The 18508-nt window shown below is 43.8% G+C and overlaps 1 protein-coding gene across 1 annotated transcript; it reads left to right on the top strand.

The window, feature by feature from the left end:
* Positions 1-15039: 15039 nt before the first annotated feature.
* LOC123141618 (uncharacterized) lies at positions 15040-17363 on the top strand. Its single transcript, XM_044560713.1, has 2 exons — positions 15040-15301; positions 16019-17363. The coding sequence occupies exons 1-2, from the start codon at positions 15166-15168 to the stop codon at positions 16564-16566; spliced, it is 684 nt and encodes a 227-aa protein (XP_044416648.1). The 5' UTR covers positions 15040-15165; the 3' UTR covers positions 16567-17363.
* The last annotated feature ends 1145 nt before the right edge of the window (positions 17364-18508 follow it).

The raw sequence follows: 18508 nt of genomic DNA, 5'->3' as shown, positions 1-18508 counted from the left end.
AGTGTGCTTTAACTAAAGGAATGTTTACCGATAATTTTATTGTTCCTGTTGCATAACTCTTGATGGGTAGATCTAAAAAAAATTGTTGATGGGTAAGTGGTTTGGGTCTAACTGAGCTATGAATTCGAACTTGAAAATGGCAATGAACAAGAAATCGAAGGTCGGTCTAAGAGAAAAGAGGATAGAAATGCAAGAAAGTTGGTTGAATTGAAGAAGTTGCTTAAAGTTTCTGACTCCCAAGGCAAGTTTGTTGAAGATGTGGAAGAAGAAATGCAAGGACTGCCAAGTGCTCCTCCTAGCTCCTAGGCCTAGTAGTTAGGTAATTGTTTTCTTTCTCACATGAGTACCTAAAGAAAGGTACAACCCTTGTTATCTAACAATTTTTTGCAAGAGTTGCTCACTTCCTCAAGTAGTCTTGTTTGGACTATGTTTTTGTGTGTGTGTGTCTAGTTTCCTTTTATGGTGTCCTGTGTTGCAATCACCTTGTTTATAAGTGGTATATTTGCTTACTTTCGTGTGCACACAATGCACTCCCATGGAATGTGTCATATAATTGGTGTTACCATATTACCTAATAATATGTACATTTGCATTCCAAAAGAAAAAGTTGTACACACCTAAAGTTATTTAGGCTATAGTCCTATTACTTCAAGTGGAACATCAATGGTGATCCCTACCTACAACTTCTCAAGTTGTTCTCTACCTCAAGCTCTTAGATTGTGTTTGATGTGCTTTGGTGAATCCAATATTCACATTGAATGAAGGACAAACTCCATGAAAGTTCCAAAACTAAAACCATCAAGATAAGGAGCTGCTTGACGCTTGTGGCCCTCGAGAGGTCACCTGAGTGGCCGCATGAATGAACCAATTGCTGAACTACTCTGGGTAGCCCCAGGAAGAAAATGAGCTCTCCCACATAGTCGTATATCGGGGGATCCCACACCTGCTTGGTTTCAAGCTCGTGTTCATAGCTTCCTTGTCATGGCAAAGGTGATTAATAATTGCAATATCGTCTGCTTTCTGGGACGGAGATCGGTCACTTCTTGACCCACTAACCGGTGGTTTTTATTCACTACCGCAAATTTCTTCTACCTTTCTTGGACTTGGGCACAAAGATGGTCATGCTCCTTGATATGCCTCTAGCTCTGTGGGCAAACATGCGACTTGAATTTCTACATGAAAAAGCTTGGACCCGTGAAAAAATCGGTAAGACTTATCAATATACAATTGCCTTTCACTACTTACTCTTAGCTTTACCTGTATTAGGAGTGAAATGGATGGATGACAATAGTATAAAAGATGCGTCCGCCCCTCCTAACCCTACAAGGACAAATCTGACATACAATTAGGGCTAGGGGCTCCACTAGCAGCGTTAGCCAAGTAGGCACCCACACCATGGGGGCTCGGTGTAGAACTACCATCACAACTAAGCTGTAGCCAGTGTGGTGCTGCTGCACCGAAGGAGGTTCCCTTCGATGGGATAACCGACCAAGCTCTCAGACGCAAAATCCTAAATCACCTGCGTTTTGATGAGACATGAAGCTGAAAACCACCAATGTCAATTATTACCTACCCTTCTTCCAAAGGGAGGTGGACAGGAGCGCCCCTAAGGGGTCTTTGTTCAGCTTAAACAATGCCGCACTGGTTGACCACCGCATTTTGGTGCTCCGCCTTGCAGTGGCATTGTGGTGCTCCGCCTTGCAGTGGCATTGTGTTTTCATCTGCCTTCGGCGATCTAGGAGCCTCCTACCCCATTGAGGTGTGAGGTAGCTTCAAGGCCATCCGGGGGATTACTAAGCTTAACGCACCAGGCATAGGAGGGATCCCCTCGATGGCGAGGGAGGAGGAGGGGTGGCAGATCAAGAAAATTAGATAGGAACAAGAAGTCAATCGAGCTCGGCGACGTCCCATATGGGCCTTTTATCCTACGCCCCTCCCCCTGCAGACCTGTTGAAGAAATATCCCATCAAAAGAAGAAGAAGTTAGTTACGTAGGTGCACAAACACGAGAGTCCAATTGTCTGCACGCAAAGATGAAAGCACAAGTGCTCCCTAGGTGATTTTGGTAATTAATGTCAACATATCTCTTGTTGGACTAATGCTTCTACCTAGTATGTTTCAGATAAGTTCAACAATGGAGTGGCATGGACTAGAGGATGTGGAACCTCTTGAAGTTGCTGAAGACAAAGGATTGGCTCAAGCTCAAAGCTCAGGACTCTACATTTTCTATTTTAGTGGTCCAAGATCTCATTGAGTCCATAGGAAAGCCAATACTATTAAGAGGGGATGAGGTGTTGCTTAATGGCCTGCTTGCTCAAAGTGCTTAGTGATATGCTCCAAAGCCCTCAACCACTTTATCACATCCACATATGTCCTAAACCAAAAGTCAAACTCGGCCCCACCGAAACTTTCTATCCGGCGCCACCGGGTTCAGTTGACATAGCCACTGCCAGAAACCCTAGTCTTTTCGGTCTCACCGATAGGGATCTCGGTATCACCGAGATGGGATTGCAAACTCTCTGTTGCCTATTGCAATAATTTCGGTCTCACCGAAATATGCAATCGGTCCCACCGAGATTGCAATGCAAACACTCTGGTTCCCCTTTGTAACGTTTCGGTATAACCGAGATGAGCGAATCTGTCCCACCGAGTTTGCCTGACCAACTCTCTGTTTGTCAATTACCAAAATCGGTCTCACCGAGTTTGTGTAATCGGTCTCACCGAGATTACGTTATGCCCTAACCCTAATGATATCGGTCCCACCGAGTTGACATGTCGGTCCCACTGAAAACCCTAACGGCCACATTATGAACCAAATCGGTCTGACCGAGTTCTCTGAATCGGTCCCACCGAGTTTGGTGATTTGTGTGTAACGGTTAGATTTTGTGTGGAGGCTATATATACCCCTCCACCCACTCTTTATTCGTGGAGAGAGCCATCAGAACATGCCTACACTTCCAACACATATTTTCTGAGAGAGAACCACCTACACTTGTGTTGAGGTCAAGATATCCCATTCCAACCACATAAATCTTGATCTCTAGCCTTCCCCAAGTTGCTTTCCACTCAAATCTTCTTTCCACCAAATCCAAATCCTGTGAGAGAGAGTTGAGTGTTGGGGAGACTATCATTTGAAGCACAAGAGCAAGGAGTTCATCATCAACACACCATTTGTTACTTCTTGGAGAGTGGTGTCTCCTAGATTGGCTAGGTGTCACTTGGGAGCCTCCGTCAAGATTGTGGAGTTGAACCAAGGAGTTTGTAAGGGCAAGGAGATCGCCTACTTCGTGAAGATCTACCCGAGTGAGGCAAGTCCTTTGTGGGCGACGGCCATGGTGGGATAGACAAGGTTGCTTCTTCGTGGACCCTTCGTGGGTGGAGCCCTCCGTGGACTCGCGCAACCGTTACCCTTCCTGGGTTGAAGTCTCCATCAACGTGGATGTACGATAGCACCACCTATCGGAACCACGGATAAAAAATCTCCGTGTCTCGAAATTGCGTTTGCACACTCCAATCCCTTCTCTTTACATTCTTGCAACTTGCATGCTTTACTTTCCGCTGCTCATATACTCTTGGCATGCTTGCTTGATATGTATTGTGAATGTTTAAACTTGTGCCAAAACTCCACATCAACTTAAGGAAATTAAAAACTGCAACTTTTCTTCTTAAAGTCTATTCACCCCCTCTAGACGCCTCTTCTCGATCCTTTCAATTGGTAAGAGCGTTGGTCTCCATTGGTTTAGTTTAAACACCTTTGGAGGAAGATGGATGTGTCTACATTGGGGAGTCTTAGACATAGAGTGCCCATTCTTGATGGAGAGTTCTTCTATGAGTGGAAAAATGAAGTGCTTGAGATTTTCAATGAATATCATTTGAACAAGTACATTACTAGCCCTTGTGCACCTCATATTGATCCTTTGCATCCTACACCCGAAGAGGATCTTGACATGATTCGCAATATTAGAACTATCAATCTTATCATTAGAGGATTGCCCAAAAATTTGATTGCTAGTTTACCTACTCTTGATTGTGCCTATACTATATGGAGATTTCTTGAGGAACAATTTCCAAATTATTCCTTGAAAAATTTAGACGAAATTCTCCATAAGTCTATTGCCTTGAGTAAGATGAATTCCAGTGATCCTATGTTTGGTGATTGTCTATTTGAGCTTACAAATCTCATGCGTGCCAAAGGAGATGTTGGAATCATTAGCAATATCATTTCCGAAGCTATTAGAATTCATAAAGATAACCATAGTAATGATCATTTATCTAATGAATTACCCTCTCTAGGGGTTGATCAATCACAAGATGATGTTGAACATGGATACTATGATGAGGATGATGATAGTGACTATGATCTTGATGATGCAATGAGACACTTTGGTCTTATGGCAAATCTTCGCGGCTACATGGCTGGAGGAAAGGAATGGGTCCTTGATAGTGGATGTACTGATCATATGACCGGAGACAAAGATATGTTCCGTGAGCTTGCTGAAAACGACGGCCCTCGAAAGTATGTCACCTTTGGTGATAACTCAAAGGGTAAGGTGGTTGGCCTAGGTAAGGTGGCCATCTCACATGATAGCTCCATACAAAATGTCATGCTCGTTGAATCTCTTGGGTACAATTTACTTTCAGTATCTAGACTTGCTGATTTCGGTTTCAATGTCCTATTTACTGAGGTAGATTGCCAAGTGTTTCGAGAGACAATCATAAAATGGTCTTTACCGGTATACGTAGAGGTGATCTTTACATTGTTGATTTCACTAAAAAGGCTCAACCTAGAACTTGCTTAATTGCTAAATCTTCTAAAGGCTGGTTGTGGCATAGAAGGCTAGGTCATGTGGGCATGCGAAATCGTGATAAGCTTATTAAAGGTGATCATATCCTTGGAGTAAAAGATGTCATATTTGACAAGGATAGACTTTGTAGTGCTTGTCAGGCAGGAAAACAAGTTGGAGGGAGTCATCGCGTGAAGAACATCATGACCACGAGAAGACCACTCGAGCTACTTCACATGGATCTCTTTGGTCCCAATGCCTACAAGAGTCTCGGTGGTAACTCATTTGGTCTAGTCATAGTTGATGATTTTTCAAGATTTACGTGGGTGTTCTTTCTTGATGACAAATCGCAGGTCCAAAAGATCTTCAAAAACTTCGCTAGGAAGGCCCAAAATCAATTTGACGTGAAGATCAAGAAGGTTCGGAGCGACAACGGAACGGAGTTCAAGAACGCAAATGTGGATACCTTTCTTGACGAAGAAGGGATTTCACACGAGTTCTCGGCTACGTACACGCCTCAACAAAATGGAGTTGTTGAGAGAAAGAACCGACTCTTATTGAGATGGCAAGAACGATGCTTGATGAGTACAAGACTCCAAAACACTTTTGGGCGGAAGCGGTTGAGACAGCTTGTCATGCAACAAATCGCTTGTATCTTCACAAGCTACTCGGCAAGACGGCATACGAGCTCCTCACCGGTAACAAACCCCAAGTTGGATACTTTCGAGTATTTGGCTCAAAGTGCTACATTCTTGATAAGCATCGTCGTTCTAAATTTGCTCCTAAATCTCATGAAGGTTTCCTACTTGGTTATGGCTCAAACTCTCACACTTACCGTGTCTACAACAATTTCACCCGAAAGGTTGAAGAGACGGTAGATGTGAAGTTTGATGAATCTAACGGCTCGCAAGTAGAGCAATTGCCAATTGATGTAGGAGACAAAGACCCTTCGGAAGCAATCCAAGACTTGTCTATTGGCAAGATTCGTCCAACGGAGGTGAAGGAGAGCACCTCGTCCGTCCAAATGGAAGCTTCCACCTCACGACAAGGTGAACCAAGAATTGATACGGAAGCATCCACAAGTGGGACACACCAAGACGAAGAAAACGAGGAAGCACACCAAGATGAACATCAACAACCTCCTTCTCCACCACGACAAGAGAACGACAACGACAACAATGAAGAAGGCCAAGAAGGAGAACAAGATGATGAGGATGTTCCACCCCGAGCCAAGCCAAAAGCTCCCACGAGTTCGAGCAAGAGTCGCCAAAGACCATCCCGTCGAGCAAATCTACAATGATATCCAAACTGGGAGAATCACTCGCTCTAAAACTCGTTTGGCTAACTTTTGTGAATATTATTCATTCATCTCTAGCATTGAACCTATGAAGGTTGAAGAAGCATTGGAAGATCCGGATTGGATAAACGCTATGCATGAAGAGCTACACAACTTTGAGAGAAACCAAGTGTGGACATTGGTCGAGAAGCCCGACAACAACCACAACATCATTGGTACCAAATGGGTGTTTCGCAACAAGCAAGATGAAGATGGTCAAGTCGTCCGCAACAAAGCACGCCTAGTCGCCCAAGGCTACACTCAAGTCGAAGGTATGGACTATGGTGAGACATATGCTCCCGTTGCTAGACTTGAGTCCATTCGCATCTTACTTGCTTATGCTAATCACCATGATATCACCTTGTACCAAATGGACATTAAAAGTGCTTTTCTAAATGGTGAAATTGAGGAGGAAGTTTATGTTAAGCAACCTCCCGGCTTTGTCAATCCTAAGAAACCTAATCATGTTTACAAACTTCACAAAGCTCTTTATGGTCTTAAACAAGCTCCTAGAGCGTGGTATAAATGCTTGACCAAGTTCCTTATTGAAAAAGGCTTTGAAATTGGAAAAATAGATTCTACTCTTTTTACTAAAAGGGTTAATGGAGAACTATTTGTGTGCCAAATTTATGTTGATGATATTATATTTGGTTCGACTAACCCTCATTTTAGTGAGAAGTTTGGAAAGCTAATGTCGGAGAAGTTTGAGATATCTATGATGAGTGAACTCAAATTCTTTCTTGGTTTGCAAATCAAGCAAACTAAGGAAGGTACCTTTGTTTCTCAAACCAAGTACACCAAGGACTTATTCAAGAAGTTCAATATGCAAGAATGCAAAGGTATGTCTACACCCATGCCTACTAGTGGACATCTTGATTTGACTAAGGATGGTGAACCGGTTGATCAAAAGGTTTACCGCTCCATGATTGGTTCATTGTTATATCTATGTGCCTCTCGTCCCGATATTATGTTAAGTGTGTGCATGTGTGCACGATATCAAGCGGCCCCTAAGGAGTGTCATCTTAAGGCTGTGAAAGGATAGTGAGATACTTAATACACACACCAAATTTTGGCATTTGGTATCCTAAGAGGTCTTCTTTCGATCTTGTTGGTTACTCCGATTCGGACTATGCCGGAGACAAGGTTGATAGAAAGTCCACTTCGGGTACTTGTCAATTTCTTGGTAGATCTCTTGTGTCTTGGTCCTCCAAGAAACAAAACTCGGTATCCTTATCCACCGCCGAAGCGGAATACATTGCCGCTGGTTCATGTTGTGCTCAATTACTTTGGATGACCCAAACTCTTAAAGATTATGGGATATATGTGAAACATGTTCCATTGCTTTGTGACAATGAAAGTGCTATCAAGATTGCTCACAATCCCGTGCAACATTCTCGAACTAAGCATATTGAAGTTTGTCATCATTTCATTCGAGATCACGTTGCCAAAGGGGACATTGATCTTAAGCATGTTCGTACCGATAAGCAATTGGCGGATATATTCACCAACCGCTTGATGAGAAAGTCTTTTGCCGTTTGAGAGGAGAATTGAACATCATTGATGCTTCAAACTTGGAGTAGGAACTCCATTTGGATACATGCAAGGCATGAGCCTTTGACTAATCCTTGATATTTCTTCATGATGCTATCTATATGTCTTGGATATACTTGCACCCTTGCATGCTATCTAACCCTTGTAGGTACTTGGATGAATCTAAATCCATGAAATTGCAACTCACTCATATCTTGAGCAATTTCTACATCACCAAGTCTCTACACAATGGTGGTTGAAGACAAGGAAGCACAAAACCCTTCAAACATATCCTTTGACAAATTCTATGTTAAATTTTATGATTGTCATTTTGGATACACAAGTGCTCTTCCTTGCAAAACTAACCCATGTAGGTAGATGAACTCAAATTCCAAGTGGTTCTCCCAACTCTTGATGAGCTACATCAACCTTGAGCAACCCACACAAGTTCAACTACATGATCAAGATCAACACCACCACCCAAGGTATGTTATTCCATCTTAGAGAAACTTTACTCAAAGACATGAGTCAAAGCAACTCAACAAGATGTGAATACATCAAGATGCTTAAACGAAAAATGGTAACCCCATTTTGAGCTTAAACGATGAGTATGACCTATGATCAAGTGCCCTCACTTGACTCCCAAGTCAATTTACTCTAACATAGGTGACTTTGTCGCCGCCCAATTCTAGATGAAATTCTCTTGTGTTTCTCCGTGCTCTTGCATTTGTCTCGTGCATATTTATTTTCCCTTTCAAAAAAACTTCATCTAGATTCTTTTTCTGTTTATTTGTGTTCTGCATTCCCTGCATCCAATTCATTGCAAATCTTTCAGCTAATTCCTTGCAAATCCTTGTGAGATCTTTATTGCCTAGTGAGCTGAGGTGACAAGTGTTTTCTCTGTAATGAACTCGGTCACACCGGTTTGCTTCCTTCGGTCCAACCGAAATCTTTCGGCGCCACCGAAGCACACAACTCGATGCCACCGATTTTACTACAGGAAAGATAGCTTGCCACTTATTCCTGCATTCATTCTGCTCCAGCTCCACTCAATGATTCTTGTCCTCTACCAGCATCACATTCGACCTGCTACTTTGCTTTGTGACTCAAGGACCAAACCCTTTTGTAATAAAAATCCAGAAGAGTTCTTCTTGGAAATTGATGTCAAAGGGGGAGAGAGAGATCACATCAAAGCTTAAGCTTAATCATTTCTATAGGGGGGGAGAATACTCAGGGGGAAAGTGTAAGAAACCCCAGATGCTTGGTGTTCAAGAGGAGAGAAGTCACATGTCTTTAAGAGGGGAAAGACATGTTCATATTTGATTGTTTGCATTACCTCTGTTTCTTTTCTTTGCTCTGATTTTCTGTTCCCTATCTTCTCCCAATATCCCATGCAAGATTCAGGGGGAGCAAGACATCTAAGGGAAGGATATCCTTGAATTCATTGCATATCTTTACCTTTGGGGACATGTCTATATCAATAGAGTACTCAGTACTCACTCTCTACATATCATCCCAGTCTTGGTACTCTTGTGGTTTCTTTTGGTTGCTTTGGCTAGTAGATGTATTTGTGTTATCTAACCTTGTTTACTCAGGTTCATCCTTTCCTAAGCCAACTCAAGACCACAAGGTAAGTATATGCATCACAGTCATGTGCATGAGGATTTCTTGCTGATGTATATACTGTTTGCAAGAAGGACTCATGAGCATGAAGGTACATTTCCTATATTCACATCATTTGCTCTGATGCATATAGCCAAGATACATGTAACACATGGCTTACTCTGTCATGCTTATGCATTCACATGCTCCTATGTTCCATATTTATATGATTGCATACATGTAGGGGGAGCCTATGCATGTTACATGTCTTTCCAAAGCTTTACTTGCTATTCTCTATATCCTTATCTAAAGCTTTGATGTATGTTGTCATCAATTACCAAAAAGGGGGAGATTGAAAGCACAAGTGCTCCCTGGGTGATTTTGGTAATTAATGTCAACATATCTCTTGTTGGACTAATGCTTCTACCTAGTATGTTTCAGATAAGTTCAACAATGGAGTAGCATGGACTAGAGGATGTGGAACCTCTTGAAGTTGCTAAAGACAAAGGATTGGCTCAAGCTCAAAGCTCAGGACTCTACATTTTCTATTTTAGTGGTCCAAGATCACATTGAGTCCATAGGAAAGCCAATACTATTAAGAGGGGATGAGGTGTTGCTTAATGGCCTGCTTGCTCAAAGTGCATAGTGATATGCTCCAAAGCCCTCAACCACTTTCTCACATCCACATATGTCCTAAACCAAAAGTCAAACTCGGCCCCACCGAAACTTTCTATCCAGCGCCACCGAGTTCAGTTGACATAGCCACTGCCAGAAACCCTAGTCTTTTCGGTCTCACCGATAGGGATCTCGGTATCACCGAGATGGGATTGCAAACTCTCTGTTGCCTATTGCAATAATTTCGGTCTCACCGAAATATGCGATCGATCCCACCGAGATTGCAATGCAAACACTCTGGTTCCCCTTCGTAACGTTTCGGTATAACCGAGATGAGCGAATCGGTCCCACCGAGTTTGCCTGACCAACTCTCTGTTTGTCAATTACCAAAATCGGTCTCACCGAGTTTGTGTAATTGGTCTCACCGAGATTACGTTATGCCCTAACCCTAATGATATCGGTCCCACCGAGTTGACATGTCGGTCCCACCGAAAACCCTAACGGTCACATTATGAACCAAATCGGTCTGACCTAGTTCTCTGAATCGGTCCCACCGAGTTTGGTGATTTGTGTGTAACGGTTAGATTTTGTGTGGAGGCTATATATACCCCTCCACCTACTCTTCATTTGTGGAGAGAGCCATCAGAACATGCCTACACTTCCAACACATATTTTCTGAGAGTAGACTTGTGTTGAGGTCAAGATATCCCATTCCAACCACATAAATCTTGATCTCTAGCCTTCCCCAAGTTGCTTTCCACTCAAATCTTCTTTCCACCAAATCCAAATCCTGTGAGAGAGAGTTGAGTGTTGGGGAGACTATCATTTGAAGCACAAGAGCAAGGAGTTCATCATCAACACGCCATTTGTTACTTCTTGGAGAGTGGTGTCTCCTAGATTGGCTAGGTGTCACTTGGGAGCCTCCGTCAAGATTGTGGAGTTGAACCAAGGAGTTTGTAAGGGCAAGGAGATCGCCTACTTAATGAAGATCTACCCGAGTGAGGCAAGTCCTTCGTGGGCGACGGCCATGGTGGGATGGACAAGGTTGCTTCTTCGTGGACCCTTCGTGGGTGGAGCCCTCTGTGGACTCGCGCAACCGTTACCCTTCGTGGGTTGAAGTCTCCATCAACGTGGATGTACGATAGCACCACCTATCAAAACCACGGATAAAAAATCTCCGTGTCTACAAATTGCGTTTGCACACTCCAATCCCTTCTCTTTACATTCTGGCAACTTGCATGCTTTACTTTCCGCTGCTCATATACTCTTGGCATGCTTGCTTGATATGTATTGTGAATGTTTAAACTTGTGCCAAAACTCTACATCAACTTAAGGAAATTAAAAACTGCAACTTTTCTTCTTAAAGTCTATTCACCCCCCTCTAGATGCCTCTTCTCGATCCTTTCAAAAGCCTTTTCAATGAGGCACTGGAAGGTTATTGACGAGTGGATATGGTTAACTTACTCCACTATAAAAACTCGTGCTAGCGTGGGAAATTAGGGCACTCTGGATGCTTGATATCTGAAACAGTATCAACGAGCATTAAATAGAGGTACAAATACAACAATCCACTACCTTATACTCCTTCCATTTCTAAATATAAGCCCTTTTAGATATTTCAATACGAACTACGTACGAATGTGTGTAGACATCTTTTAGAATATGGATTCACTTATTTTGCTCCGTATTTAGTCTGTATTGGAATCTCTAAAAGGTCTTATATTTAGGAACAGAGGGAGTATATAAAAGTTGTATATGGTAATTAAAATATTGCATCTGGTGAGATTAATATGTGGATCTCTTGTGGAGTGTCCTCGTGTAGTAGAGGGAGAAATAGAAAAAGAGTTGCCACACATGTTCAGTTTTGAAGTTACTATGCACTGGTTCCGGAGACAAGAGTTGTATCGTCCTCACGATACATTTTAAGGGGGTGTTTGGAAATGCTCCAGCTCCTCCGAGTCCTTGACTTCCACTTCTCCACCAGAAATACTGCTCCTTATAGAAAATAGCGCCCGTGAAAGATGTTCGCCATGCAGCTCGGCTCCGATTCATGTGGAGCCGGGCGGGGAAATAGAAACGAGTGAGTTGGGTGTGGCCAGGCAAACTGTTTTCTTCCTTTGGTTACTTGGCGGTGGTAATTTCTCTGTAAATCTTATCAACTCCGTGATTTAAGGATCTCGAGATCTCAGAAATTGCTGCTCCGCGTAATCGCACTGCAACTGACTCCACTCCGCGTTTTCTACTCCACGGAGTTTACTCGTTCGTCCTCGCTCCACCAACTCCGGGAGCGGAGCTGAGGAGCGGAGAGCATCCGAACACGCCCTAAGTCTCTCTCATCATTAATTGAGCTACCACATCTGAGTTTTTTTGCAAACCAACGTGTGGTTGGATGGTTAGAGTATCTCTAGCAGACCCCGCATCCCGCCGGCCCGCATAACCCGTTTGCAGTTCGCGAAAAACGGCCTTTGCGGGCCGGCGCGGACGGCCGCAGATGCAGACCCCCTAAACGGAAAAGGATATTCACGGAATATGCTTTTTTACAGGTTGGCTTTGCGGGGTCTGCTCTTGCGCCGCTGCATCCCGCATCCCACCGGCCCGCAAATATCAAATCGACAACACAAAAATAAAAACAAACATCCACACTACAAAACAATTATTGAAATCACAGAAGCAAACTAAATAATTATTCAATACCAACATAATACAACAATCATCCACATTACAAATAATTATTCAAATCACCACTACCAACATAATACAACAATCATCCACATTACAAAACTTGTCATGAATACAAATACAAATGAATACAAAAAGGAGCTACTGTCCAGCCCTTTGCCAATGGTGTTCAATGAGATCCTACTGAAGTTGAAAGTGGGTGTTTGCATTTTCAATCTCTTTGTAGGTCTTAAGAAAAACTCTAATGCGGTTAGGGTCTCTAGCTGGTTTGACACGACTACCCACATTGTCGTAGAAGAACTCCAAATTCATTCCTCTCTCATCTTCGAGAATCATATTGTGAAGGATAACACAACATGTCATGATATTTTTCAAGGTCCTCTTGTCCCAAAAACGAGCAGGACCACAAACAATGGCAAACCTAGATTGCAAAACCCCGAATGCTCTTTCAATGTCTTTTCGGGCTGCCTGTTGCACCCTTGCAAATTCACAATGTTTTCTAGTTTTGGGATCTTTGATGCTCTTGACAAAGGTGCATCAAGGAGGGTATATACCATCTACAAGATAGTACCTTTTTGTGTATTCATGCCCATTGATAGTGTAGTTGCAAGCAGGAGCATCACCACTAGCAAGCCTAGCAAACAAATGAGACCGTTGCAACACATTGATATCATTGAGAGTGCCCGGCATACCAAATAAGCAATGCCAAATCCATAAATCCTCGGATGCTATGGCCTCTAACACAATTGTTGCATCACGAGACTTGCCACAATACATTCCTTGCCATGCCTTTGGACAATTTTGCCAAGTCCAATGCATATAATCAATGCTACCTAGCATGCCAGGCCAACCTCTCCTCTCATTAGATGCCATCAATTTCTTTGTATCATCCTCGTTGGGTGCCCGAAGATACTCAGGACCAAAGACACGGATGATCACTTTTGCAAATCTACGCACTGACTCAATTGTGGTATCTTCACCAATGCGAAGGTACTCATCGACATAGTCAGCCGGAACGCGATATGCAATCACCCGCGTAGCTGCGGAGATTTTTTGATATGCACTAAATCCCTTTAAGCCCACATCATTTCTTCTTTGAGTAAAATACCGACAATTTGCCTCGCAAGCTTGAACAATTTTCACAAATAGGGATTGGCGCATTCAGTACCTTCTCCGGAAGAGGTGCGGTGGATATGTTGGATTCTCCGTGAAGTAGTCTTGCATCAACATCTCGTTCCCAAGATGGCGATTCCGAGGAATGCAAAGACGCCCGACGGTCGATCCTCGCCGCCTCTTCCAGTTCTCGTCTTCGTGCTCCTTCACAGCAAGTGACATCACTAATGTCTGCTGCCGAAAGGTCACAAGCATGGTCTCAACATCCGAGTCGTCCGAATCGGAGAGCAAGAACTTCTCGCACGTGCTCAATTCCATCTACATGGACAAGAATCGCACGCCGCGTCAATCAACTAGGCATACCGCTCACAAATATCACAAAACAAACACTAACCGACGGCTCGTGTGGCGGGTGATCCCGGGCGGCGACGAGGGGCGGGCTCGACGGAGGTCGATCCCCGGTGGCGACAGCGACGAGGGGCGGCTCTTCTCGCCGGATACGGGGGGGTGCAGTGTATCGGTGCTGGAGGGTGGGGGACGGCCCCGTGGCGCGATTCCGCCCGCAGATTTGGCCGGAATCGCCGACGGCGGACGAGCGGAACCAAAGGCGGGCGGGCGGTGGAAGGAGATGGGGAAAGACACGCGGGCTGAAATGTCCCTCCCGCCAACCGCTTCACTGGGATACGGGGCACCGCAGGGGCGAGGGGGAAACCCGCATATTCGCGGGTTGGGGCCGAGATTGTGCCGCACCCCTCAAAAAAATTTGCGGGCCGGCCGCGTTTGTGGGGTCTGTTCGGGCGGGATTTTCCGCGCCGACCCGCATTTTGGCAGTTATTTTGCGGGTCGGAGCTTTTTGCGGGGACTGGTAGAGTTGCTCTTAGAGGGACAGTGGTATCCCCAGCCCACCAGGGGTTTAAGTCTTCGTGCTGGCATTATTTCTGGATTTATTTCAGGATTTCCGGTGATGCACTTTCAGTGGGAGGAGATGTTCCCGTCGATGACGAGGCGCCTATGGTGACTTCGTAAATCTCAAGATGATATGCCGGCTCGAAGGTGCTCATAGGGGTAGGGTATGCGTGTGTGCATTCATGAGGTGAGTGTATGCACATATGTATGAGCGCTTGCGTCTGTGTTCAAAAAAACATCCGAGTTTTTTAACTGCATGACATTCTTAGATATAGTCTTACATCACCGCACCCGAATCCTATTTGGCGCTCCAAATAGAGGGTAAGGCCCTGTTCGGTACGAAGGATTTTTTTGGAGGAATCGTACAACTTTCCTTACCTGCGGATAGTTTCCTTTGGAGGCGTTCGGGATAAAGGAAAGAGCGCTGCACTTTCCTTAGTAAAGGAAACTTTCCAGCAAAGTAAAAAATCTACACATACCTAATGGAAAGGCACGGGAAACAGAGTCCCCGCCGCTCCTCTCTCTCTCAGCACTCCCGCCACTCCCCCAAAATTCCCCACGGAGAAGAAGGAACCCTAGACTGCTTTGGCGCGGAATCAACATGGAGAACCAGCGGAGCGCTGTCGGCTGGCGAATCCACCCTCCTCCGCCTCCCCATCTCCCCCCTCCACCCCCTCCATCCACGCAAGGGCATGACGACCAGAAATTTGGGGGAAGTCAAGAAATCTCCCTAGAAGGTAACCGTCCAAACCTTTTTGATTTATTCTCCTATAAAACTTCCTAGTACTTGTTGATTTCCGCTCCTAAAATATATTTCTACTTCAGATTTATAGGTTTATAAAAAACAAAAATAGATCACACAGATTCAGTATGTTTATTAGATGCATAAATGAATAGAGATTATTTCTTGTGTGTTTAAGTTGTTACACGGAGAAAGATCTACTTCTACTTGTTCATGTATGATATATGCTAGCAGGAAGTGTTGCTAGCCTGCTAAGCGAGTTCCTGTATACCTAAACCATGTATGTGTGCAAGGATTGACTAACATGTATGATGATTTTGCATTTGTGACCACCTACTACGGAAAATGGACTGAACTTCCTGGTAGCATATGATACAGGATATCCATTTTCTGATTTATTTATTTGTAGTACTCATCTTGGAAAAATACAGTTAAAAGCCTACCCTGAAGCTTAGTTGTTCTGTGGTGTTGCTCTGAATAAAAAAAGGCTTGGTTGTGTGCTTGTAGTAAAGAGATAAAATCAAGGCATCGTATTTTTACGATTAGGGAATATACTTAATATATAACCTGCTCACCTGCCTTCAGTACCACAAATCAGATTACACTTGATTGCTATTACTTTCAGAGAAGTGACTACATTTTAGAGACCATGTGTATATGCACAATATTAAAAAAGAGCTGACCTATAAAGCTGCACTTTTCATATTGCTAGGTACCGCTAAGAATTCTGGTAGAGCCAAGTGGAATCATCAGATGAAGGCATATCTCATTGAACTCTTAAGAGATCATGATGTTCCCAAATACCGGACAGTACATGCTCCACAAGTTGAGGCAAACTCGGCTCAAGGAAATGACTTGACAGTACATGCTCCACAAGTTGAAGCAATACCAATTTCCTCACAACATGTTGGACAAACCTTGCATGAAATTCCACAAGTTGTACATCGCAATCGTCGACCATCTAGCTCAGCTCCTGAGGTTACTAGCAGGAAGAGAGCGAAAAAGCAAAAGACGACCAGTATTGATGATTTTCATGAGAGATACCTGAAATTCAGAAGGGAAGAAATAGATAGGTATGCAGCCATTGAGGAGAGGAAATTAAAGGACCCCTTCAGCATCAAGAAATGCATCAAAGCACTTGAAAGGTTGGAGGGTCTTTCGATGGCCGATATGCTAAAAGCAGCGGACATCTTCACCGCCAACAAGGAGAACAGGGAAGTATTTCTATCATTTTCAAGTAACGAATTACGGTTAGGTTAGTTGACTGGAAAAATTCGGAATACCTAATCAAATGAACTAGTATTTCGTACTAGGGGAGGGCTAGCTTAAAACTGAGATATATTTTGTGCATGTGCATTTATGGACACATGGATATGATCCTTGGCGTAGGTAACTTGTAATAGGATGTGATATATTTTGTACATGTGCATCTCTGGACACATGGTTATGATGCACTTGTCATATTTAACTTGTAGTAGGTTGTGCATGTGCATTACTGGGCACATGATTATGGAAGTGTCAAACTCATTAGAATTTTAATGCAATGTTAAATGGCTCCTAAAGCAATGTCTTTCTGCAGTTTTTGACTAAAATAATCATATGCTTATCTTCTAGCAATGTAATCTGCCCATATTGAGTACAGTACAACCAAATAGTTACATAACATAAGGGAAAATTACACAATACATATGCTTATCTTCTAGCAATGTAATCTGCCCACATTTGCATTGCCATGGCATCTCGCATCTCATTTTCAGCTTGTCTCAAGTTGTTAAATACAATCACATCTTTTTTGTATTTGACATCTCCATCTGGTACATCCTTCATATTGCTTTCATTAACATCCATTGTAGCTCTATCAGGCAGTGTCATATCTCCATTGTGTAGCCTTATGAAATTGTGCAATACACAACACGGTACAACAGTATCAACTTGTGTGTCAATATCAAACATTGTAGCTGCCTTTAGTATGGTGTAACGCCCACGATGCGGCTATATCTCCCACGTGTCGAGGCACGACTTAGAGGCATAACCGCATTGTGGTTTTGTCGCAAGAAGGGTCATCTTCACACAATCCCATGTAATGAACAAGAATGGGATAAAGAGTTGGCTTACAATCGCCACTTCACACAATACATAATAAATCATACATCATTCAAGATACACACATAGGTCCGACTACAGAACCAAAATAAAAAAAGACAACCCAACTGCTAGATCCCCGATCGTCCCAACTGGGCTCCACTACTGATCAACATGAAAAGAAACAACACAACGAACAAGATCTTCATCGAGCTCCCACTTGAGCTCGGTTGCGTCACCTACACTGGTATCATCGGCACCTGCAGCTGTTTTGGAAGTATCTGTGAGTCACGAGGACTCAGCAATCTCACACCCGCGAGATCAAGACTATTTAAGCTTATAGGAAAGATGAGGTAATGAGGTGGAGCTGCAGCAAGCACTAAGCATATATGGTGGCTAACATACGCAAATAAGAGCGAGAAGAGAAGCAACGGAACGGTCGTGAACTAGCAATGATCAAGAAGTGATCCTGAACCTCTACTTACGTCAAACATAACCCAGAAACCGTGTTCACTTCCCGGACTCCGCCAAGAAGAGACCATCATGGCTACACACGCGGTTGATGCGTTTTAATTAAGGTCAAGTGTCAAGTTCTCTACAACCGGATATTAACAAATTCCCATCTGCCACATAACCGCGGGCATGGCTTTCGAAAGATAATACCCTGCAGGGGTGTCCCAACATAGCCCATTATAAGCTCTCACGGTCAACGAAGGATATTCCTTCTCCCAGGAAGACCCGACCAGTCTCGGAATCCCGGTTACAAGACATTTCGAGAATGGTAAAACAAGACCAGCAAAGCCGCCCGAATGTGCCGACAAATCCCGATAGGAGCTGCACATATCTCGTTCTCAGGGCACACCGGATTGTCCAAGCTTCCGATAGGCGAGCCCAGAGTAGCCCCTGGTGGCCACCGGCGACTGACGGGTTGGACCAACACTCAGAGGAGCACTGGCTCGGGGGTTTAAAATAAAGATGACCCTTGAGTCTGCAGAACCCAAGGGAAAAAGGCTTAGGTAGGCAAATGGTAAAACCAAGGTTGGGCCTTGCTGGAGGAGTTTTATTCAAAGCGAATTGTCAAGGGGGTCCCATAAATCACCCAACCGCGTAAGGAACGCAA

The sequence above is a fragment of the Triticum aestivum genome, chromosome 6D, assembly GCF_018294505.1.
Source record: "Triticum aestivum cultivar Chinese Spring chromosome 6D, IWGSC CS RefSeq v2.1, whole genome shotgun sequence".
NCBI lineage: Eukaryota > Viridiplantae > Streptophyta > Magnoliopsida > Poales > Poaceae > Triticum > Triticum aestivum.
The sequence above is the reverse complement of the archived record's forward strand: the minus strand, read 5'-3'. Positions and strand labels throughout refer to the sequence as shown.